Source organism: Onychomys torridus, chromosome 3 (genome assembly GCF_903995425.1).
Source record: "Onychomys torridus chromosome 3, mOncTor1.1, whole genome shotgun sequence".
Taxonomy (NCBI): Eukaryota; Metazoa; Chordata; class Mammalia; order Rodentia; family Cricetidae; genus Onychomys; species Onychomys torridus.
Genome location: NC_050445.1, coordinates 139,951,915 through 139,976,538, shown reverse-complemented (window position 1 = coordinate 139,976,538; position 24,624 = coordinate 139,951,915). Strand labels below are relative to the sequence as shown.

The 24,624-nt window shown below is 45.4% G+C and overlaps 1 protein-coding gene across 5 annotated transcripts in view; it reads right to left on the bottom strand.

The window, feature by feature from the left end:
• Positions 1-2,789: 2,789 nt before the first annotated feature.
• Positions 2,790-24,624, bottom strand: part of Ano2 (anoctamin 2) — a 340,730-nt gene continuing 318,895 nt past the window's right edge. For 3 of the 5 annotated variants that reach the window (XM_036182063.1, XM_036182064.1, XM_036182065.1), the window contains 5 exons: positions 21,295-21,447; positions 20,895-20,947; positions 18,851-19,032; positions 5,930-6,035; positions 3,221-3,663 (listed from right to left, as the gene is read on the bottom strand). In XM_036182063.1, coding sequence (XP_036037956.1) covers positions 3,391-3,663; positions 5,930-6,035; positions 18,851-19,032; positions 20,895-20,947; positions 21,295-21,447 — 767 coding nt within the window. In that variant the 3' untranslated portion in view covers positions 3,221-3,390. Of the gene's footprint in view, positions 3,664-5,929; positions 6,036-18,850; positions 19,033-20,894; positions 20,948-21,294; positions 21,448-24,624 lie in introns of all 5 variants that reach the window. The other 2 variants (XM_036182061.1, XM_036182066.1) reach the window with 1 other exon arrangement.

The following is a 24,624-nucleotide window of genomic DNA, read 5'->3' as shown; positions in this document are numbered from 1 at the left end:
CAATGGGGGGAGGGGACGGGACACGGGACGTAGGACAACAGAGTTGAGTAGGGGGAAAACCTGGGCTACAGTAAGTACCAGGGGGGACCTCAACCACCCACCAGTACAGGGAGCTCAGGAGCTGGGGGAACCCTCAAGGGTGAGCCTGGATGAAGACAGGATAAACTGTAGCCCTGCTGTGCCTGTCCCTGGGTGTAGGCTAGCCCAAAGTGAGGGCATAATCTTGGCCCAGTAAACTCCCTTATACTTTCCACAATTCTGATGGTCTGAATTGTGACCATCACCAGATGGGGCCATAAGCACCAGAACCAAAGGGATGTGGTGGCATCTTTAACTCTACCTTATGTAATTTAACCTACAGTATGCCCTGGCCTTCTAGTGAAGGAAGAATGAATACGTCAATATAAAAATGCTGTGGTTTTCTTATTCTGTAAAAAAAAAAAATGATTCATTATTTCATGGACAGAAGTGTTTTGCCTGCATGTATGTATGCATACTACATACATACAGTGCCCAAGGAGCCAGAAGACATCACATGCCCGAGCACTGGATACAAATGATTGTGCTGGGAACCAAACCAAGATCCTTTACAAGAGCAACAAGTGCTCTTAACTGCTGAACCATCTCTCCAGCCCCTCCTAATTCTTTCTTAACCCTAAACTTTGCTTGTTTATAGATTTCAAAGACACTGTAGAACAACTTTGACCCTTTGGTTTCTCCATCTAATTCTCACTGCCAGAAATGCCTCCCACAGACCAGTGGCGTCTGCCACTACCAAAGACCAGATATATTCTCTCTGTCTCTCTCTCTCTCTCTGTCTCTCTCTCTGTCTCTGTCTCTGTCTCTCTCTCTCCCTCTCTCTCTCTCTCCCTCTCTCTCTCTCCCTCTCTCTCTCTCTCTCTCTCTCTCTCTCTCTCTCTCTCTCTCTCTCTCTCTCTCTCTCTCTCTCTCTCTCTCTCTCTCTCTCTCTCTCTCTCTCTCTCTCTCTCTCTCTCTCTCTCTCTCTCTCTCTCTCTCTCTCTCTCTCTCTCTCTCTCACACTCTCATTTTGTAACCAATGACTAGTGTATTTATAAGATTAGAAGGTTGTGTTGGCAAGATTTACAACAGAAAGTCTTCTATTTATCTCACAGAAATTAAACTTAAATATGACAAAATCATGGCTACTGGCACTGCACACACACACACACACATAAAAATAAAGCTTGGTCATTGAACACACAATTTTAAAAATTAAACAATATTTTAGATCAATTCAAGGGTCTGTCTCTATTGTAAGAACACAAAAACAAACTTACATAAAGATATTCTGCATCTGGAAAAAGGGGACTAAGATAATATGAGTAGTATTATTTTCTGTTTCTTCATTATTTCAGAGTTTTGTCCACAGTGTTTTCCTCATGCAACCATGGAGGTGGGGAATGTTTCTCAAAAGCATGGAGAAGAAAATTTAATGTTTGTTTTGTTTTTATGTTTTGTTCTGTTAGCTCTGCCACCCTCTCTCCACCCAAGAGAGTTCTATAAAGTTCTCCTTCTTAGGTACTCTTACAACATTCCCCGTTGCTCCTGGGATAAAGTATGGGCATGCTCCATTTGAGCCCAGGATGTGGTTGAATCATTAAATCCCTCATGCCCCGGGGGTATAACAGAAGGTAACTGCCAGTCTTTCCACAGTGGGAATCTGCATAGCTTCAGATTAGCTTGCCCTTTTGTGTGCTGGTAGACATCCCCCATATCTCTTTTAGACCTGATACTGAGGATGCTCACCTAGGTCGCTGCAGAATTCTATACCTCATTTGGTAGCAGGATGTTGTAAAGTTGAAGATTAAAGCAAATGCCCACCTGTAGGATGGGAAAAAGTGGGGCCCTCCACTCAAGCTCAGTGCGGGGAGGGGAGGATTTCTTTTACTGGACAACATTTCTTCAGTGCCTTTACATACTAAGCTGGTGCTCAGAAATAAAATGGTGAATCAGTAGTTACTTGGATAAAAGAACTGATGAGCTTTTCCTGCAGGGATGGAGATCTCCTACTAGAACATATCTCTCACAAGAGACATCCTTAACCCCTCTCTAGAAGAGAGGAGGCAACAACAAAAAGCATGCGACAGAGCCCCAATTCTTATTTCATGGGTGTCTAATGGCCAGGATGCTATTAAAAAAAATGCATGCTCTTCAGCTCTGTGCAAACAGTAGTCTTGTGTATTGTCTCCAGGCTGCAGAAGGAGCTAAGAAATATGATTGGCAGTGATGAAAGATCCTTGACCTTTCCATCCAACTCTTGATGAAAATCTTCCCAGTGAGCCCTGGAGAGGTGCTACCAATTGTCTGTGTTAGCATTTTAATGTGGCACTCTGTAATGAATATGCTCCTCTCCTTAACACCTCTCACCTAACCCGACTGCTCCTTAACAGAGGAAGAGCAGAGTTGTCACCACCTGTTTATTTCCATTGTTTATAGTCTTTCTGACCAATCCCATTGGATAAGCTGAGTGCACCCACACTTCCTGTGCCCCCACACTTCCTGTTTGCTTTGTTCTACCTAGGATTTCTCTGCTGCATTTATCATTATCTAAAATACTACACAACTGTCAGTTCGCCATCTATCCCAGACTGCAAGTTCTGTCAGACAGGCATGTTCTTTTATTGCCTGCTTTATGAGAACAAAGCTTGGCATAGAGGAGCAAGAAAAAAGAAGAGGGGGAAGCCAAAGAGAAAAGAAAGGAAAGGGGAGAGAAAAGGGAGGAAGAAGAGAAAAAGGAAACAAGGCATCAAAGACAAGGGATGTGTTTTAAAAAAGAATCTTTCCATTTTATTTTAAACCTGAACTTGCACAAAAGGTGGTTGGTTGCATTGTATACAAGTATCCTTGTCAGGTGGACTTCAGACGAGCCCAGAGAGGACCTTTGCTCCTTACCATCAGGTCCAGTGGCCACAGAAATCAGTCCTGTAACTTAATTTGCAATTGCTCCACCTTGTAGTGGCCCCCAGTCACAAGTGTCTCCAAGAAGTTCTTTTAGGGTGACAGTCAGAAGTGGGTAGTGATCAGTTAGAGTGGGTTCTAGGATGGATGGGCCCCTGACTATACTTCTTTCACCTAAAATGATGGTGAAGTACAAGAAGGGACCCCAGGGACCTCTAGGGTTGAAAGACCCCAGTGGGGTACAAACTCTCTGAAAGGACACATCTCAAAAGAGGACCTAAAAGAGTCTTAAACTTCCAGTTTCTGAAAAGCAATATTGTTCCCTTCCCTCCTGCATACTCTTTGATTTTCCTTTCTGTGACTCTCTCTTGAAGACACTCGCAAGCCAGATCCCAGCAGAAGAGCTACAGGAACACGTGGTGTGCGCATGCATTTCCCCATTGCCTGCCTCTTCTGCTGCCAACTGTGAGTTCACACATTGGTGTGCTGGGACCCTGAGGATGCTATGCTGCCTGGCTGGCTCCGGCCTGAGGGTGCAGAGCTGGCTGCACGGCTCCTCCTGCTCCGATCTCCGCCACCCTGGCTCCTCTGGGTGGGCTCATCGGCCAGCTTGACCTTCTCATGTTCCTCCTTCAGGAAGAAGTCCACCAACAAGCTCTTCTCTTTCTTGATCTGATCACTGATGTCTGTGGGGATATCTGGAATCATCCAGTCCACAAGGACACTCAGGAACATCACTAGGTTCTGCCAAAACAAAGGAGAGATGAATGGCGAGGCTTGGCTTGGTAGTATGATACCTGAGGTCAGAGGTGGATACTAACTCACCACTGTCCACCCTGGCCCCTTCAGAGTGACCACCCTAGTGCTTTCTCACCTGGTGAGAAAAGAACAAACTGAACAGAATGCTAGATAACTCACTGGCTGAGTGATCTTTAACGGTGAGCCTATGTGTCCTTTGGCGTCCTTACTGATAATGCTGTAGTAAAATTACTACTACTTCGACCTACCCCTGGAGCAGCTGTGAGTTCTGATAAATTATTACATGTCAAATACTGGCAATGGCAAGACATGGCGAGTGGCAGCTAGCTAGTGGGCCTTCCTTTCAGGAGGACTGTAGTGCACTATTGCGCCATCCACAGGGTCTCCTCACATGTCCTTTGTCCTAACACTCCCAGGCTTGCTCTGTACTGGGGCCTCCAGGGAAGTGACCACAAAGCACAGTGGCCTCTGCTGAGCTGCTACTGTGGCAGCTCCCCCATTCATCTCCCCAGCTGTCTCTCTGTCCTCGATACCAGAGACCTTGGGTGTTTTCACGGAGACGGCTTTACCCAACCCACCTACGGCTCATAGTCTCCTCATTCTGCCATTACCATGGACTCTCTGCTTCCAGTACTCTTTGGTTGATGCCAGGCTTCTGTATATATACACTTGCGTGAGGCCCCTGCTGAGCCACATCCCTGGGATATCTCAGTAGGCTAGGAAAGCCTTTTTTTTTTCTGAGTGAGTGAATATCAGGCTATGGGATCTGGCATGGACCGATACATGCCAGTATGTTCAGATTCTTGCTCATTTCTCAAGTCTGTCCTTCCCACGCATTCCTCAACTTGTGATCATTTTCTATCTAGGAACTACAGACTTATGGTATCTTCTCTTCCCCCTCTGGGAAACCAAGGCAGTGACAGCCCTTGAATTATACATCATAGTCCTGGGAGCTGAAGGGAAGACTTTGGGGGCATCTGCTTCCAGAGGTTCCCAGTTATTAAGATTTTCCCTCTACCCACTGACAGTGACGTGAGGGACCTGTGACATGTGACAGATGGACAAGTAAGGAGATGGAGCAGGTGGGGGGCAGCAGGGGGATGTCTAGGCAAGTTTTCAAACATATCACCCCATCTCTACAGGGGAAGAATAGCGTCTTCTTTAGGTGAAAGACTAGCTGGTGGGCTTCTCTACATCCTGGGCTGGAGTCTGAGGGGCAGGACACCCTAGAGCCCCCCAGAGACTTGCCTTCAGGGAATATAAAAGCCAAGAGAAAGGGATTTGGCTTTGTACTCTGGCCTCTGCTCAAAGATCAACAGGAGCCCGAGTGGGGACTGGGGGCACTGGAGCCCAGAGAATCTCGGTGACGACGCAATTGGAGCTGTGGTTATTGTCAAAGATAGGAATCATGAGCTCGGGTTTGCTATTCATTCCAGGGGTGGTTAGATGACTCTGCCAGCCCCTCTAACCAGATGTCTCCACCGTAAACAATGCTAACAAAGGAGAGACCCAAGAGCTCAGGAAGAAAGTTTCTGAACTTGAGCCCTTTCTCAGGCTGACAGAGAGGATGTGCTATTTGTCTGTCCCAGGGCTGAGACTCTGATTTCAATAGTTCCCCATTTTCTTTTCTTCTCCTCCAGTTTAAATGGGCAAGTATGTCCACTCTGCAACTTACTCTACATCTGTCTGATAACTTTGCTCTGGGTTTTATTATCTTTTGGCCAAATCTACCCATTCAAAGAAGCTCTCTCTGGGGAATCCTACTTTACATTCATTGCTGCCAGCCACATGTGAAGTTCCCTATGTCACAGAGCACAAGTGGGCCTCTGTATCCATTCCCCTCTATGCTCAGATCGAACCAACCATGGATCAAAAGTAACAGAAAACAAAATCGCACCAACGGGGACATGTGCAGGCTTGTGCTCATCAGTATTTCTTAAAAAACACAGTTCAACACCTGTTCACATTGAGTTTGCATTGCATTAATTATCATGTCATCTAGCAATGATCTAAAGTATATGAGAGGATTTGGGTGGGTTATGTGCAAATGTGATGTCATTTGTTACAGAGGACTTCAGCACCCTTAGATTTTAGTGTCTCCAAGAGATATTAAAGCCCCCCATCCTCTTTCCCCGGATACCAAGAGATGACTGTACCACAAACATCTGGCTATGAAGGGCAGGGGGCACTATTTCAGCCTTCACCTGGGCACCCTGCAGCCTTACCATCTAGTCATTACCTAACAACTCACCTGGAAGATGATCACAAAGGCCAGACGGGCCGACAGAACAGACCAGTACTGCTTGGAAAATTCATATGGGTTTGGTGCCCATGGTGGCTCGCGATAATCCTTGAACCTGCCCGAAGGAAGATGGAGCATTCAGAATGGGTGGAACCTGAGAGCTCAGGGAGATGGCTCAGCTAATAACGTGTTTGCTACACAAGCATGGGAGCCTAGGTTGGTCCAATAAAGATGAGGGTGGTGGCATGGGATTGTCATCCCAGCCCTGAAGAGGCAGAGACAAGCAGATTCCTGGGACTTGTTTGTCAACCAGCCTAGCCTAATTGGTGAGCCCCAGGTCCCAATGAAAAACTCTATCTCTAAAAACTAAGATGGACGGCTCCTGAGGAACAACCTGAGGTTGACCTCTACATCCATAGCATGTGCACAGTGTGTAACCACATACACATATGTGCCTGCACACACACACACACACACACACACACACACACACACACACAGAGCTGCACACCACATGAACATAAATGCACTAAATAAATAGTTCAAGTGAAAATATTTAAAAAATATATAAAAGAGTAGATTGAGTAAAGACGGGAGGAAGAAGATTTCTATGGGCAAAATCTCAAGATTTGAACAACAAATGAGCTTTTTGGCTGTTAAAGTTGGGAAATGGAAGACAGAGGAAATCCATAGCCCAACCAACAACCGTCTGTGGAATAAAAAAAATCCACACCCACAAAAGTCAACCTGGGGATGTGTTTTTCCTGTTCTCTCTCCCAAGCACCTCCTAAAGCTTCCTGTGGTGTCAGGATGTAGTTCTCAAAGGAGCCCACAGACAATGAGAATAACTTAGGTCTGTGCGACCATTGTGTTCCCCCAATTATTCTGACAGGAGCCCCCAGATGCCTCATCAGTTCTTGGATCCCATGTAGATATGGGCACCAGCAAGTCACCCCAGGTTCCTCCTCAGTCAGCAGCTTTGAAGGTAGCCTTGCTTCCCAGCTGTACCACTGAGGCCAAAAGAAAGATGATCCAGCAAAAGAAGAATGTTGGGTGAATTGAGGGGGGTGGTTATAAATAACAACAGCCTTTCCCATCAATTATCTTTGTGATCTCTCCATGTGTTTTATTAAACATCAATGTCTAACATGAGCTTCTGCCTCCTCGGGCCCACAGAAATGCCTCATGTTTTGTTTTCTGTCTCTGCCCTTTTACCCCTCTCTTGCAATGAAGCATGCTATGGATATCTCATTTTCTAACCCTGGAAAAGTGACAAGGGTTGGTGTTAGCAGTATGACCATTCATAGAGCCATTTTCTCCATGGGAATTCAACAAGTCTCGTCAGTGAAAGTAAGACAACCCCTAGAGGAGAGGAAGAGTTGGGATGGCATCAGGCCATCCAGTAGTGTGTGGCTGCTGGGGAAGGCAGAGTACTCTGCCCAGGAAGAGACATCATACATAGGACACGTAGTGTGTATCCAGCCCTAAGCAAAAGAAAAACACCTTTCTGCTTGTTTTGTCTTGCAATCGTCTCAGCATACTCATGCAGGTATCCCACATAGCATGGCAGGAACTTAGTAGGCTCAGAATTCAAGTGTGTGGTCAGGGATTCAAGGCAAGGAAGAGACAGAGGCAAGGTGAGGATATAAGTCTGGCTGGATCCAGACTCCTCCCTGTTATCACAGAGCACCTCATCAGCAGGTGAAGTTGAAGGTGGGTTCACAAATGGAAGTTCTCTGGTTGGCACGAAGGAACCAGTGCTGTAAGAGGGCTACAGTTAAGTATGATGGCTTCCAGTTTCCAAGGAGAAGCTAGAACATTTGAAGTATAGGAAAAACGATGTATACACAAAGAAAAGGCCAGAGCAATGGAGTCAGCAATAGAAAGAGACAAGCTGTATGGCAGACACTGATCTTTCCACTAGGGCTTGGCCAGGGACCAGGAACTTCCACCTCACTGCCCAGCTCCCCCACTTCCAACAGCTGATCGCAGCTGTCTCAAGCTTGAGTTGACATCTGGCTGGAAAGCAAAGCTAACTGCAGCCCAGCAGAGCACCAAGGTATTCAGACCATCCCCGGCTGAGAACAGGAACATGGAAAGCTACACAGGAAGCTTGCTAGTAGGGGGGGGGGGGGGGATGGGGGGGGGGGAGGGGGGGGGAGGAAGGGAAGGAGGGGAAAGAGACAGAGAGAGGGGGAATAAAAGCATGTGAGCCAAGTGAGTAAGATGTTTTAGGAACGGAGCAAACCTTTCTAGATTTGTCTATTCTTCTGCTGTATACAGAATAGGGTCTGCTCCTTTCCAATCTTCTAGACAAGGGGTACTACCCCTGCCAAGGCTTGCCATGGGGACACTCCTCCCCGGGCACAATCCAGTCTTTCCAGCTGCAATGAAAGTGCCTTTCTCCCATTTCCTGGCTCTGGCTGTGAGGGAACAGCTGTTCACAGAGCTTGGTATGACAGCCACTGCACACTCCTCCCCTTCCAGGCTGAAAAGAATCCATACATAATCGAATTCGGCTTCCAACTCTGCTACTAACTTACCACAGCTTTTAGGACTGCCGCTTTGCCCTCCCCTGGTGTCCAGAACATGCTTTGGATCTAACAGGCACATTCATCTGATGGAGGATGTGGGGTGGTGGGGATGGCGGGGCTTGCACAGAGATGTCCAGAAAGATTACCCTGAAAACAGCTCTGTGCAGATGAGCAAAGGGTGGCTCTGTTGTTTGGTACTGAAGCCACACCACAGAAAATAGTGGTAAGGAACTTAACACACTTTACACCTGTCCACGTTCCTCTTTCTAAAGTAGCTTTCTGACCTACAGTAAAAACAAAACAAAAAACAAACAAACAAACAAAATCCTTATTTTATGTTAATGAGTGGACATGTTATTGAAATGAATATGACACGAAATGTAAACTTTACCATATGCAATGAATTGATCGCTTGCTCTAGCTTAGTTTAGCTTATCCTCGTCTGTTCCTCCTCTCCATTCTACTCTGTTCCATTCTTCCAAAGGCTGTTTGTGACCCAATGAAGGGATTTCACAATCTGCTAATGAACCGTGATTCATCATTTGAAGAGCACAGATTCCAGTAAGCTTGTGCCACTGGATACATAATTGGTTGTTTACATGCCAATGTAAGTTCGGGTTACATAATTTTTTTTTGAAATGTGATCCTAAGTCAGGCTTATCAAATGTTTTCTCTGAGTAACTAGAAGACACTACACAAAGAGACAATTAGCTTTAAGAAGAGAAGCTGTCTTCAAAAGGCCGGTGGCTAATGGGTATCATTGTTCCAAAGACTGCTGTGGTAGTGATCTGTGGTGCTTATTTGTTTTTAAAATCCAGTGCTCAGCACTGAGGGAAGTGTGTGTTTTCCAGACAACAAGGGAGGGTTTGAATGCCACTTCTACTACCAAAGTCCTTCTCGACTATTCTCCAAGGGCCCAGGTGTTAAAGGCTTGGCCCCTATGTGGCTCTGTTGGAAGGTGGTGGAATCTTAAAGCCTTGGGGACCAGTTGGAAATCTTTGGGTCAATTGGGGTGTGAAAGAGGTTGTGAGACCCTTGTTCTTTCTCTTCTTCTCTCTTGATGCCTCTGCCACAGGCCCCTTCCATGGTGTTTCCTTGCTGCAGGCCCAAAGCAAACTTCTGAACAACGTCAAGTGCCCAAACCAACCTCTCCTCCTTTTATAAATTGCTCATCTCAGGTATTTTTTTTAATAGTAACAGAAAGATGACTAACACAGTCTTCATGCAAGTTCCTCCGTGTCTTGACACCCAGTGTTCTCTCTCATCCACATTAGCCTAAGCCTTCTTTCCCCATGTTGCTATGTATCCACTTAAAGAATTCAGTAACTGCCTGTTCCATCAGAGGAAACCCACTCCCCAGTGCAGGCTGAGTGGCCCTTACCTGAAATACTGTGTATTAGGAGGATTACAGATTTCAGAATCTCTTCCTATTTGAGAATTCTCGCTTACATTTAAGGCATCTTGGGGAATGGGACTGAAGCAAAAACATGAAATCCATTGATAATTCAAACACTCCTTTCACACTTAGACTGAAGATAGTTTTACATAGTTTATATAGTTCTATATACAACATTTGAATCATGGCACTCATGTAGCAAAGTTTTGTAGTATTCAATTTTCTGCTTGTGATATAATATGAATACAAACCATTTCTGTGGGTTTCATAGTTTGGATTTGTGGATTAGGAATGCTGACATACAGTAATTATTGTGGTGATATTGTGTTCCCCAATATATTGTGCACCCTAATAAATTTATCTGGGACCAGAGGGCAGAACAGCCACTAGATAGACATAGAGGCCAGAAAATGGTGGCACACACACCTTTAATCCTATCACTTGGGAGGCAGAGATCCATTTGGATCTCTGTGAGTTTAAAGCCATACTGGAAACAGCCAGGCATGGTGACTCATGCCTTTAAGCCAAGGAAGTGATGAAGAAGGCAGAAAGGTATATAAGGTGTGAAAACCAGGAATTAGAGCTGGTTAAGCTTTTAGGCTTTTGAGCAGTGGTTCAGCTGAGATTCATTCTGGATGAGGACTCAGAGGTTTCCAGGCTGAGGAAACAGGATCAGCTGAGGAATGGGCAAGGTGAGGTGGCTGTGGCTTGTTCTGCTTCTCTGATCTTTCAGTGTTTACCCCAATACCTGGCTTCAGGTTTGATTTTTATTAATAAGACCTGTTAAGATTTGTGCTACAAATTATTCTTCATCATTTTGCTGAAGGTGACTTATGACTTAAGACAGAGCGCACAGACAACTTTTTCCAATCTTCTTAGCTTCTGGAAAGGTTTCTGAACACTCAAGCTCCAGCCCCATGATGCTGATGACCATCAGAGGAGCCAGACACTGACAGACACAGTGGCCTTCTCTAGGATTACATTCAGGTAAATAGCACAAGATAGGAGAGATTCTGGCTAATAGAGGAGTCCCTGAGACCTGGGAAGTACAGCTTTTTCTATCATCTCAGATGACCTACAACACATGACAATCTCCCCTGGGCAGCCATGGTTTCCTAGCATTCCCATGAGTGGCCAAAACACCCTGTGAACTCGCATATCTGCTTAGCTTCCTGTTATTTGTTGGCCGTGATACCACCCCTATCCCCACCCCTGTGTGCCTCCATCCAGGGAAGCAAATATTTAACTTCAGGCATATCAGCTGGAGGCACTCACCCCTCCTCCATTTCTCCTTTATTGTCCTTAAGGCTTAATATTATTTTTGAGAGTTTCTTTTGAGCAACTTCCAAGAAAGATAGACTTTCACTCATAAGACAAGTGGGTCATATAAACAGGGCACATGGAATTGGAGTGCCTCTGCCATCACGAGTCAGGTGCATTGTGCCTCTGAGCGTCAATATTCCAATTCAGAGAAAGGAACCAAGACCATGTTTACCACAGGGCTGAGGACACAGAAGGGGCACACCTGCTCTCCCAGCCCAAGCATGAAAAGTATGTGTACAGGTGTGCAAGTATACTCAATGTTAAAGGAAGCCATAGTGAGAATTGAATAGGACAATGTAGGTAAATGTGATTTCTACAGGCGTCCACATATACAAAAAAAAAAAAAAAAATGGACACAGAGGTGTCTCCTAGGAGATAAAGAGGGGCTTTTCCCTTTCATATACAGATATGTGCATACAGAATTATTTTCCTAAGAAAAAATTCATAAAATTTTCTTCAGGGCTAGGAATGGTATCCAAGGCCTCAGTGTGTTCCAGGCAAGTGCTCTACCACTGAATTATATCCCTAGCATAGAGGTGCATAATTTTAAAAAGAAGTAATTACTGGCAATGCTCAGTTTACTCCAATGCATTTTATACTGAGATGTCAAGAGCAAAATTACAATGTTAACTGGGACAGACTTCCATATAACAAGTGAAACAGATTTTTTTTAAAGTCAACTTTTTATTTTATTTTTAAAATTACCTTAATACTATTCTGTGAAAATTACCTTGATGGAGTTAAATTTGGACATTATCTAGAGAAATAAGGTTTCCATTAATTCAAATTATGTTTCATTGTTATAAGACAAACCATGAATCCATAACTTCAAGTTTCTGCAATGCCAACTATGCCAGAGAAATAGAAAAAGAGGATAAGGTTGGAAGATGCCTGGGCTTGCACTGAGGTTCAGGTAGAGGTGGGACAGAGCTGGAGCAGTGACCTGCGGAGTTTCCGGTTTCTATAGGACTATATTCATATGTTACATGAACCGTTAGATTTTTTTTTAAGCCCTCATTTTCACAGATGTAGAAACTGAGGCTCTATTACTTTGTTTTAACACCACTGGGACCTGACAAAAGTCACTTAAGAAAGGAAGGTCTCAGCCAAGTGGTGGTGGCGTCGGTGCACGCCTTTAATCTCAGCACTCAGGGCAGGCGGATCTCTGTGAGTTTGAGGCCAGCCTGGGCTACAGAGTGAGATCCAGGAAAGGTGCAAAACCACATAGAGAAACCCTGTCTCAGAAAAAGGAAAGAAAAGAAAAGAAAAGAAAAGAAAGGAAAGGAAGGTCTCACTGCGACTCACGGCTTGAGGGAAGGATGGCTGTAGGAACTTGTTTGCATCTGATTCCATCAGTAAGTAGGGAATGGACAGGAAGTAGGGCAGGGTTCCCCCAGAGGATGCCCCACCTGTCAGGAGTTTCACAACCTTCCAGAACGGCACTAGTGGCCAGGTACCAACATTCAAGCACATCCGTGGGGGCACATCTCACATCTGAACCAAATCAAATGTGTAGCTAGAGAGGGAAGAGAGACCTCCAGCTCGGCAGTCACCATCCTCTTTCCACCCTCACCTATAGGGTAGTCAGTGACTGTGAGATCGGCCCCAACCGTGGAAACACAGAATAGCTGGCGGGGAGGAGGGAGCCGACACAACACTGAGGGGGCTGGTTACCCGCCATCGAGAAAAACCTTTTCTTAGATGAAGTGTTAGCTCCATAATGAATCAGTTAGTGAATGCCTTTCTTGACTCCAAACAGTGGTGTGAAAAAAAATTTTTAAATAGCCCCACTAGAATTAAATTTCATATTAATGCTGAAACAATTATGCACGATTCTTTTCAGACCATCTGAGCTGCTTTAGAAATGCCTTTTGAAACCGGCTTTTAGCAGAGGATAACAGGAGAGGCAATTAGGAGCTAATGAGAACCGTGTCAATCCAACAGTTGGTAAAGATCAGGAAGCCGACACCTGGGAAATCGGACTACTTCTGGTGTCACCATGACACAGATGCAAGGCAGCCACAGGCTGGCAGGGAACACACCTCTTCAAAGGCTTTGCACAGGACCTTGGGAATGTGGAAGTGCTTATGCCCAGCAGAGAAGCCGAGCAGGAGCCAAATGAGGGTGCCTGCTTCTGCATGTTCAACACCTCCAAACAGTCCAGCTGGGGTGACGGTACCCATGTGTGTTCTCACTCCGGTGAACTCCCTACTTCCTTCCTATTGAGCCAGGAACTGAGACACTGTTCAGGCTCCAGAGCATGGTGGCTGCTTGACCTTGCCTGACCTCTTGGGAACGTTTAAGAAGCAGTCCTGCTGGAGCAGTTCAATGGCTGAAGTGAGAATCTCTCCAGAAATGTTGGGTTTGCCTCTCTAGATTGCAAATGGGCTGCCAAAAGCACGTCTTAATGTTTGCCACAGTTTTTAAGACCTCCATCCCTGACAAGCTTGGGTCGGAGACCAAAGCCTCAGTTTGATGTGACCATATTTCAGAGATTGCTGACGGCTGACAATAAAAAGGACCATCAAGTTCCCAAGGCTATTTACCAGAAAATCAGTGTAAACTTCATTTCCTGATGCAGAAGCAACCACGAAGCTAGGCACTAGAGCTAGAGACTTGCATCTGGCTCTCACAGTATTTATCTTACTCCCCCCACATAAGACCCACATTAAGTAGATATTTCTATAAATAATTCTTAATCCTGTTTGACGTACTATACCTAGATCACATGCAGGCCCTGTTCCCTAGACATTACCTACATTTGAATAAGGCATCTCATCTTCACTGCAACCTCATCACCTTAACTGTACCCAGACAACACCCTGAAGATTCCATGCACATCACTGTAACCAATAGGTTCTGGATCTGACGCCTGTTTCTCCATCTCATTCTAGCCTCTCCCTTGGGGACAGTGTTCTCCATGCACTTCCTTTACCACCAACATCCTTTTTGATATCCCACCCTCCATTGCTGTCTCCTGTTCCCCAGCCAGACTGACTTTGCCACATGAATATGGCATTCCGACAAAACCATTAGCTTTAGATCCTATTGTGTGACTCAAATACCCATGCTCCTTTGAGGGAGGAGGAGGCAAAGGGGTGATGAGTTCAAAGCCAGCCTAAGCTACATAGTTATTTGGCCAGCTGGAGCTACACAAGAAGACCCAATCTCAAGCAATCAAACAAACAAACAAAGCAAAAACCTAAAATAGATGATTTCTGTGGCCACTGAATTCCTCATTCTTCATGTTTCACTTCCTTTGAACGTTTCCCCAAATATCTAACTCTGAGATGCAGGGCTGCCCCTGCAGTGACCCCACTGGAAGTTACTAGAGAGGCATTTTAATCACCTGGTCCCCAGCTCACCTGCTTCATCTGGACTCCGTGATAGAAGCATTGTGTGGTGTTCCGTACTGCAGAACCTGCATCAGGGTTTCAAACACTTGCACACTGATCCCACCATGCTCACTGGTACTGACCCTGGCTGCTCCAAAGGTCATTGCAGTGATCTTATGATGACTGGTTTCTGCAGTTGCATTTTCTTGCCCAGAGCATAGAATTAAAATATGCCTCCTATACATGTCCCTACTGGTAATTCTGTCATTCATTGTCAGCAGCCTTTTATTAAATCTTTCTCTCCATCTTCTTCTCCCTGTCTCCACCGCACGTACGTGTGTGTGTGTGTGTGTGTGTGTGTGTGCGTGTGTGTGTATGTGTGTGTGTGTGTATGTGTTCATGTTCATAGGAGTACAGAGGACAGCCTATGCTGTCTGTCCTTGCCTTCTATCTTCTTTGAGACAGGGTCTTTTGTTCAGCAACTTGTATACCCAGCTGGCCGGCCGGCTGGTCTGCAGACTTCAGGAGATTATTCTGGCTGTGCCTACCATCTTCCATAGGAGCACTGGGATTACAGATGTGCACTACGATGTCAGGCCTTGTGTGGGTTTTGGGGATCTGAACCCAGAGCCTCATGCCTGCGTAGCAACAGCTTTGCCCTCTGAGCTATATCCCCATCTTCAGAATAATTTTGAACAGGTAATAATATAACACCATGGTTTTATCTACTTGTATAGAAACTACAAAGAGACTATCAAAGCTTCGTGCATAACTGGCTGGGAAATCCAGAGACCTTAAGGCAGATGCAGAGATGCTAACACGTGTCCTAATAATACTTTGGGGTCCTGAGCCTTTGCAGTATGGAATGAAAAGAAGAAAGTCTGCTTGATTTGTCCTGACAGCTGATACCGATCATGTGGAGTTTGAAAACACACTCTAATTGACTAGAGTTGGGAGTCAGAGAAGATTGGATTTAGACTTGTTTGGTTGAATTAAACCTTGTTCAACATTAGACCTACCCTCAGCTTCCAGTGTGGAGCCATTAAAGTCACTGGTGTTTAGAAAATGTAAATGCTACCGGATGATCTCGAGTCAGGGGGAAGAAAGCCATGGTGCTCTATGACAGACAAGTGCTTTTAGACCTGAAGAGACCGATGCTGTTAGCCTTGGCTCTCACCACATAACAGTGGGAGTCTGCACTCTTGGAGAAATGTGAGCTGAGCTTTAGCTCTATAATCTGAGAGGACTCCCAGGCTTCCCAAGTCTTACCAATTTCTTTTGATTCTTCCCCCCTCGCCCTCCCCCCATAGACTGAACATTATAACAAGTTATTTCCATGACCACTTCCAGTTATTAAAATGATTTTGTGATTCTTACTGTTCACGGCCTATTCTTTCAGTGCAAATCTATTGACTAACTGACTTTCTGGGCAACACTAGAGCAGACCGGTCTGACCAGAAAAGGCTTGCAGCTCTGGCACAGACCCTCTGCACTAAAGAACTTGGCTGTTGGAGTAATACACCAAAATCCAGCACCATGGACAGACAGTCTGGCAAACCAGCCCGATTTAGTGGGCTGGGCAGTGTCTGGTGTAGGAGAAATCCACATGCAAGAGAACTTCTGAGGGCTGGGCACTTTGTAGCCCCAGCTATAGAAATCCTTGAAACATCAATGTTAATATAAATTAATGGATAAATCCACCTGTCTGTCCAGGGCCTGGTCCCATCTTTTCTTGGTTGGCCATCTGTTTAAATCAGAGGTCAGCAAGTTGTCTGGGTTGGGATGACCAAATCATCTCATCTCACAGTCTCAAACTGTGGATCTGAGCTTAAGCATATCTCTTAGGAGAGTCTGACTTTGAGTCCCAAGGGGAAAGTATGAGTGCATGCCCACTGGTTTGACCATAGTAACCAATCTCTTGACCACACTAAGACTTCCAGTCTCACCATAGTCAGAATGCCCACCTTCAAAACAACCAAACAATGCTGGTGGGGAGAATGTAAATTAGTATAATCTCTATGGAAATCAGTATGGAGAACCTAAAACAATAAAAATACAAATAAAAATAAAGTCAAACTACCAAGCAGTCCAGTTTTGTCACCCATGTGTATATTTCCAAAGCAACCTAAGTGAGCACACTACAGAGACAAATGCATATCCATAGGTTTGTGAGAGAGGATCTCACTATGTAGACCAAGTTGGCTTTGAACTCATAGCAATACACTTGCCTCTGTTGGAATTAAAGGCATGTGCCACCATGTCTGGCCCTGAAATCCATGTTTATCACTGCTCTATTCACAGTAACTAAGAAATGGGATCAGCTTAGACGCCCATCAACAGATGGATGGATAAAGGAAATGTGAGTTATCTCTCTCATACACACACACACACACACACACACACACACACACAATCACACAGGGGGCATTTGCATTTGCATTTGCCATAAAGAAGCTATACCATTTGTAGAAAAATGGTTAGAAAAGGAGATCATCAGGCCAAAGGAAACAAGTCAGTCTCAATAAGCTAAGTGCCACATGTTTCTTCAAACACGGGGATTCTGGAACTTTTTTTTAAGGACATGAAACTAGGAAAGGGACTATTTGGAAGATGAGGGGACCAGAGAGATAGGAGAAGAGGCAACCAGGGAAATAAGAGTATAGGATGGTCAAAGTACATTTTTATATGTATGAAAGTGATATAACGAAACATTATCTTATCTAATTTATATATGCTCTTAAGAAAAAGAAAAGGAAGCCAATGCTTTGATGGGGACACTGGTAGCTTTTCATAAGACACAACAACCCCCTATCAGCTCCACAGCATCTCCCCCTGGCTTCTTATTCTGGGAGTTATTCCTCATTTTAATACATGAGATATGGTCTTTCACCAAGGCTTGACCGGGACTGTCATGTGACCAGGGTAAAGAAGGGTCAAAGGAGTCATTCCCCTCTGCTCCTCTGTCTGTCGTTAGCTTTCCTTGAGAAGTCACAAAGAGCCTTCTGTGTCTTGGCCTCAGGGATTCCTGGAGCAGTGTCTTTCGGCCACTTCTTCTGAGTGCCAGCTTAGCACATACCCAGGAGATGGTGAAAACCACTGCTTGGGTTTCCAGACATTGTTGGTAATGCAATGTGACTGACATCAAACTCAGCACCTATGGGTGTTGGATGGCAGAAAGGTGGGGGGGGTACTCCAGTGTGGAGCTAGACAATGGAGGTTTAATTATGGAGGACATTTGAGAAGATAGTAATGGCAACTAATATAAGGTGTTTCAGAACTCCTGGGGTTATATAGGTCAAAATGCTGGATTTGGATAGCATGAAGAATACACGAGAAGCTGTGAAATCTGGCAGCATCTTTAATATGATCTTAAGATCATATCATATTGATCTTTTTACTGTTTTTGACTGCACTGAGATTTTAATCTCTCCATAGTCAGAATCCCACCATAACTTGTAAGATCGAGTTCTAGAACCTTCCTTGACATGTCAAGAGAACCACAGTTTCTCAGCCACGTCCAGACTCAGCCTCCCTCATATGTCCATCACCATTCACTGCAGCATACAGTGTGAAAAAATCTCATCTCTGTTTTCTCTTAATCCATTTATGACTCTAGTCCATGCCCACCACTGTTCATAGCTCAGTGATGCAGCAGCCCAGCTGCCTCCCTGTGTTCTCCAAACGCTAGTCTGTCTTCCTCTCTGAAACCACATCAGTGACCTAAAGTATACTTGGTGTGTGAGATTCTCTGACAACTAAAAGGCCATGCCTTCCTAGCATACCATATTAAAGATTCTGGAAGATTTCACAGCTTCTGATGTATTCTTCGTGCTATCCAAATTCAGCATCTTGGCTTCTATGGAGTTCTGACATACCTCAAATTACTTTCCAGTACTATCTTCTCAAATGCCCTCCTTAACTGAAACTCCACTGTCTGGCTCCATGCTAGAGCACTTTCCCTTTCTGACATCCAACTCCTTGCAGCCCATCCAGGAAGCTTATCTTTCCACTCCAGACCCTTGTCATCTCCACGTCACCCTCTGAATACCCACTGTGCACATGGGCCTACATGGAATTCCATATGATGACTGACTTGGTTATTTCCTATCCTTGACAACGGCCTCAAAGTTAGATAGCACTTGATCTGCTCTGTAGCATCTAGCAAAAGGCACTTAATAACACTTACCGATTCAATTAAGTGCATTCATAACAACTGGGGACGAACAGGAGATGGAAGGAAAAAAGAATGACACCCCCCACCCCCCCCCCACTGCCGCCCAGGTCCTCTACGTAACTCTTTGGATCTACTGCCCCTGGCCATGCCCCCTCCACACTCTTTTACCTGCAAAACTGAACCTCCTGGTCGAACTGCGAGTTCTCTGGCTGTGTTCCCTCCTTCAGCTGGCTGACGTTGAAGAAGGAGAGGGTGTGGTTCACAAAGCCATGGAGAGTCCCGTTGTGACTATAGGAGTACTGGTACACGAGGCGGGGAATAAAGTCGGAGGTGACAGCAATGACAAAAGCCTAGGGACAGAATCACAAGCACTGAGGACTGCTCTGAATGGGTGGCGTCTGGAAGACACGGGGGCCATGTGAAGCACTGAGGGACTGCCCAGTTTGGGGCACACCATCCAGAGGAGCTACAAGGGTTGCATCTAGAGTATGCTCAAGCGCCTGTCCCTAAGTTCACACGGCTCACAGTTCTGGACAGATGAAACGAGAACACTGAGTGCTGGAAGCTTCGGTCCACCTCTACAACACCTGGTCTGACACTGCTGTTGGCTGAGCCAGAACAGAGTTCAAGGGATTCTGAGAAAGTCACTTGTGATGAAAGTGGCACTCGGAGATTGGGCAAGGGAGTTGGAGATTGTGCACATCTGTCTGAGGGACACTAAAAGGGTCAGGAACACAGTTCCATAGTTTCTTCAATCAGATCGCCATCTCTGGACACTTTGCAATGCTTTGTGCATTAGAAGCTGTTCCTTTGTTCGTCTTATAAAAGGGGAGAGACAGAAGGGAAAGGCACAGGGCATGCTGGATGGGCCATGCACAGACCACACAGCATATGGGATGTCTAAGTGCTCTAGAGATGGCCAAGAGTAAGCGGAATGCAGGTGAGTGATAGCATGTTTGGTTTGGGAGTCACTTTCTGCAAGAGAACCTTAAATCTTTTTGGCAGCTGTTTATGCTATAGCCTGCACCAACAATTAAAGCCCCTTAAAATCCGGTTTCTGTATTTTTCTCTAAACGTGTATATATAAGTGGGTCATAGCCATATTTGAAAATTAATAACACACTTGAAATTGTCGTAACTGTGATTTACTGAGCACTTGTTTGTCCTTCCATTATCCCACGCCATTTCTAGAATGATCCTATATGGTAGATGTGATTCTTATATCTTGTTGTTTTGATGAGTAAGCAAGACTTAGAGAGGCCAGAAAAACAAAATGCCCTGCTACTCTGTGGCACAGATAGAAAGTAAACAATGCTAAGGGTCCCTTTTCTAGTAGACATGGCTCAAAGTAATAGCTGACCCCCTTTCCAATTGTGCATTATTTCTAAGCATGAAAATAGGTGCTTCCTACATCAAAATATTCAGCCTGAAGCAGACTGCCTCTCCCCAAACCTCTTGATCATGTATGGGCAGGTGTCAAGGAATCAGGTGAGAGCCAGAATCAATGTTCCCTCCTGAGGGAACATGAGCTATGGCTCTCTAGATGTACACCTATCTGGCTGGTGCCTTCTTGGGGAGAGCAAGAAGGAAGCCCTGTCTAGCTACCATCCATCCAGGGTAGCTAAAAGAAAAGGAATTTCTCTGCATATATTCATATCTGTCAAGGCAGCTAAGAGGGTCACAATGGATAGGACTCCCTTTCTTCCCTATCCCAGATTAACCTACAGGGTGTCTGAGTCCATGAGGGTGATCAAGACTTTGCACTGAGTAGATGGAGGAAGCATAATTAGGAACTGCAACCCAAGCAACGATCCGGGCTCTCTGTTTAACTAAATGGTGGAAACAGAGTGGGAAGAAATGGGCAGATAGGTCAATTTCTTTCTTCATCATTCTTGGCTCCAAGAAAAGATCTGCTTTTGACTCTTAAGGCCAAGGCATACAGTCGGGTGGATAATTGTCTTTCTCTTAATGAAATAAAAAGTGAAATCACTGCTGGGCAGCAACATGAGCTACAAAGCTCAAGTATGCCAGGAAGCAGGAGGTTGTCTGAAACAAAGCTCCAGATGGGAAAAGCTGGAGGTTCACAGGATTGGTTCCTGCTTCAAAGCCCGGATCTCTAGAAGCCCCTCCCATATAGCTAAGACATTTCAAAGGCCAGGCTTTCTAAAAGCGCCTCCCATATAGCTAAGGCATTCTGAATGCAAGCACTTACATTGATGATGACAGAGAACTTGCCAATTCCAGAGAGAATGTCAAACCAAATTCCTGTAAGACAGAAGTGCAGGCATCTCTGATTAGTCCCACCCTTGGCTTAGCAAGGCCACAGAATGGGATGACATTCTGTAGGCAGATTACCTGAGGAGGTTTTCTACTCTCCTCTCAGAACTAGGCTTACAAAGAAAATCTTGGGGTGCCCCTGTCTGGGAGCTTAGGGGACAACTGGGGTACTTAATATGGCTTCCACAGGCCTCCCCACATTCAAGGAAGGGAACAGGAGGAGCTCCAAGGGATGAAAAAAGGAGGGCCCTGTCAGCCTTCTGAGCCCTAAGATGCAGGTGGTGGGAGGGGCCACGCAGGTCGGGGACATGCCAGGCCTCTAAGGGGGTGCATACCAATGTCTTTGGTCCTCACAGCATCCGGGCGTCTCAACTCAGTAACAAACTTTTTTGCATCCAGCCGCACCTCGATGACATTGTTGAGGAGGGCAAACACAGGTGCCAGTGGGAAGGAGGCCACAAAAAGGGTGACAAAGCCAAACTGGATGACTAGGAGAGAGCATGCAGGAGAGGCTCAGCAGGGAGCTGCAGGAGTGGAGGCCATCCCTAGTCTGTGGTCCCTAGTCCTCTTCCCTTCCTGCCTGCCTGCCTGCCCACCTGCCTGCACTTCCAGGCTTCCTTCTCACTTCTGCTGCCAGAGCCAGGGCCGCCACTCTGAGTCAAAGCTAGATTAGGCCCAGCAGGCAGAATGAAGAGATGTGTGACATGGACACCTCCCTTCCACCACCCTTCACCACTACAAACTAATCGTAGGTGGCTAACTTAGGGGTTGGTAAACTCTGTAAATGGCTAAAGAGGAAATATATTGTGATCTGTGGTCTGTCTTGTCTTGTCCCAGCAACTCCCTTCTGCCCCTGCTCCCAGGCATGACTGTGCTCCCAATAAAGCTTTCTTTACAAAAGTAGTCCACAAAGTAAGCTGATATTGTCCCTCAGGCCATAGGTTGCCAGACCTTAACATAGCTTCAAAAACTACCCCTCCCCCAAAGCTGGACCCTTTTCTTTTTTTTTTTAAATCAAGGGTCTTGTTATATAGACTAGGCTGACCTTGAACTCTTGAACCTCCTGCCTCAGAACACCTATCCCATTGCAAATACTGGGATTATCAATGTGTACCAAGTCAAGGTCTAGAGTCTCCTTTTCCATAGATAGAGCCATTGCTTTTATTCGGAAAGAATTCATTCACCACACATTTATTGAGAGCTGGAAAAATGTCAGGCATTGTGCCAAGTATTTAGGGAGGCAAAGGCCTAATCCTGTTGTAGAGGAGCTGGGTTTAGAGGGGGAGAGATAAGTGTATGTAAAGATGTTCAACAGGATTTTTGCAAATGTGTTCCAAGACACAAAGAGGAATGTGCTAGAGTCAGAGTACCAAAGGAGACAAGAGCTGAAGTCCATCTGCTCAGGGTGGGGACTAAAAGAAAGTCTGTACTGTGGATGACCTTAGCACCATCCAGGAAAAGGCCGTGTGGCACCTAAGAGCCAGAGAGCACACTGAGCTGTAGGGCCAGCGAGCAAAGGCACTCACAGTCATCCCACAGCTGCAAGGTGTCTTACTTACTCTGCTAGACCCTTGCCACAACCTCCCAGCCACCTTCCTTTGTCATTAGTATTCCCAGGCTGGCAGCACACAGACCTTGTGATCTGACCCTGTAACCTTCCTCCTCATAAAAATTCCCATGAAATCCCTTTAATTTACAAAATAGAATCCAGATTCCTCATTTTGGCACACAGGTGATTCTGTCTATTCTAAGCCGCCTTTCTAACCTCAGCTCCGAAATGCCCCCATGTAACAACCCTCCTCCTACATCCAGAACCAACTTGCCACCCTCAGGCTTTCCACAGAACATACCCCCTTTCCTTTGCCTGTGCACAGCAACCATTCTCCACCTGGTGAATTTCTCTGGGTCCCCACAATCAGACCACTCCAGTGCCCCCTACTCTGAACACCCCTTCCTGTGCTCAGGCCTCTGCTGGGTACTGCTGGGACTATTTACTCAGGTGTCGTTCTCTGCTGTAAGGCAAAGGCTCCGTCTACTCTGGGAGCTCTTTGCAAATTGACTCAGAAGCGGCCTAGTTGGATTCCCCACACACTAACAGTGAGTACCAACTGGTCCCTCAGTTACAGCAAGTGAAATTAAGGATCATAAAATAATACTCATCTGACTGGCGTCTCAGAAGGTACATGGAAGTGCTTAGAAGGTACATGGAAATGCTTAAACACATATCATGTCTCATACCTAACAACTGTTCAATGAATATTACATGTGGGAACTGGGGAGATGGCTCAGTGGGTAACGTGCTTGTTCCCCCAGTTCCCCACCCCAGCACCTATGTGAAATTCAGGTACAATAGCACACATCTATAATCCCAGTGCCAGTCAAGGCAGACAGGTAGACCCCTGGGATTTGCTGGCTACCCAGTCTAGCCTAAATGTCAACTTCCAGGTTCAAAGATAGACCCTATTGCATTAAATAAATAAATAAATAGATAGATAGATAGATAGATAAACAAATAAATAAATAAAGTGAAGAATAATAGAGGGAGATACCTAAAGCCAAATTCTGCCTTACCCACACATACATAAGTATATACTAGGACACAAATAGTAAGTTATTTATGTAAGTAATAAGTTAGTTATGTATTGTATATACTGTTATTCTTAGTAAAAGACATATCAACATACTGAACTGATTGCAATGTATACTATATAACCACATGCCAAACAGACACAAACTTAAAGTTTAGAGACTCAGCGAATCTGAAGAGATCCAGCTCTTAGGCTCAGATGTGTTCCTAACCTGACTCAGTCCTTTCTCTACACTTCTGTTTATACGGACGGCTCAAGGGAGTCGCTTTGAATTCCCTAAGGTTGGGATGCTGTAATGCTGTGATTGTGCCCTTAGACAAGCTCTACCATTCCAGGATAGTCATACAAAGAATGAGAAGACAGGATCCAAACTCCGGGATACCTGTCTATCCCTACACCAAGAACATAAGCCAGCTTCCGGGAAAGCTTCCAGAAAAAACACACAAGGAACTCTTCCCAGCCCAAATGCTTCTGATTTGGCAGGTTTGTAGGCTCACAGGTGTGGCCCCTGCTCTTGTTCATACAACCCCGATTTCTGCCTTATCCTAGATATCCAGTGGGTTCTAGGAGACCAGCAGGTGTCACTAATGGCAAGATGTCGCAGATGCATGAAGGTTGGACTCCTGGAAAGGCTGCTTGGAATGGGGGTGGGGAGGGGTGCATAAGTCTTCACAAACTCACTCAAATAATCAATTACAAAAGTAGCATCTTGGGGCTTCAAAGATGGCAGTGCAGGTAAAAACTCTTACCACTCAAGCGTGCTGGCCCAAGCTCACCTTTAGGACCCAGTTTTTAAAAAAAATGGATGCAGAGGAGTGGGTCCATAATCCCAGCATTATAATGGCAAGTTGGGAAGTTGAGGCTAAAGAATCTCTAAGAAGCTCATGGACCAGGTGTTCTGGGTGCTGAGTGCAGGACCAAGAGGGACTCTGTCTCAGAAACAAGGTAGAAGGAGAGAACTGACTCCCTCAGTCTGTTTTCTAATCCCCACATGAGCGTGTACACACACACACACACACACACACACACACACACACACACACCACAAATAATAAAAGTTTTGAAGCATCGGTAGCT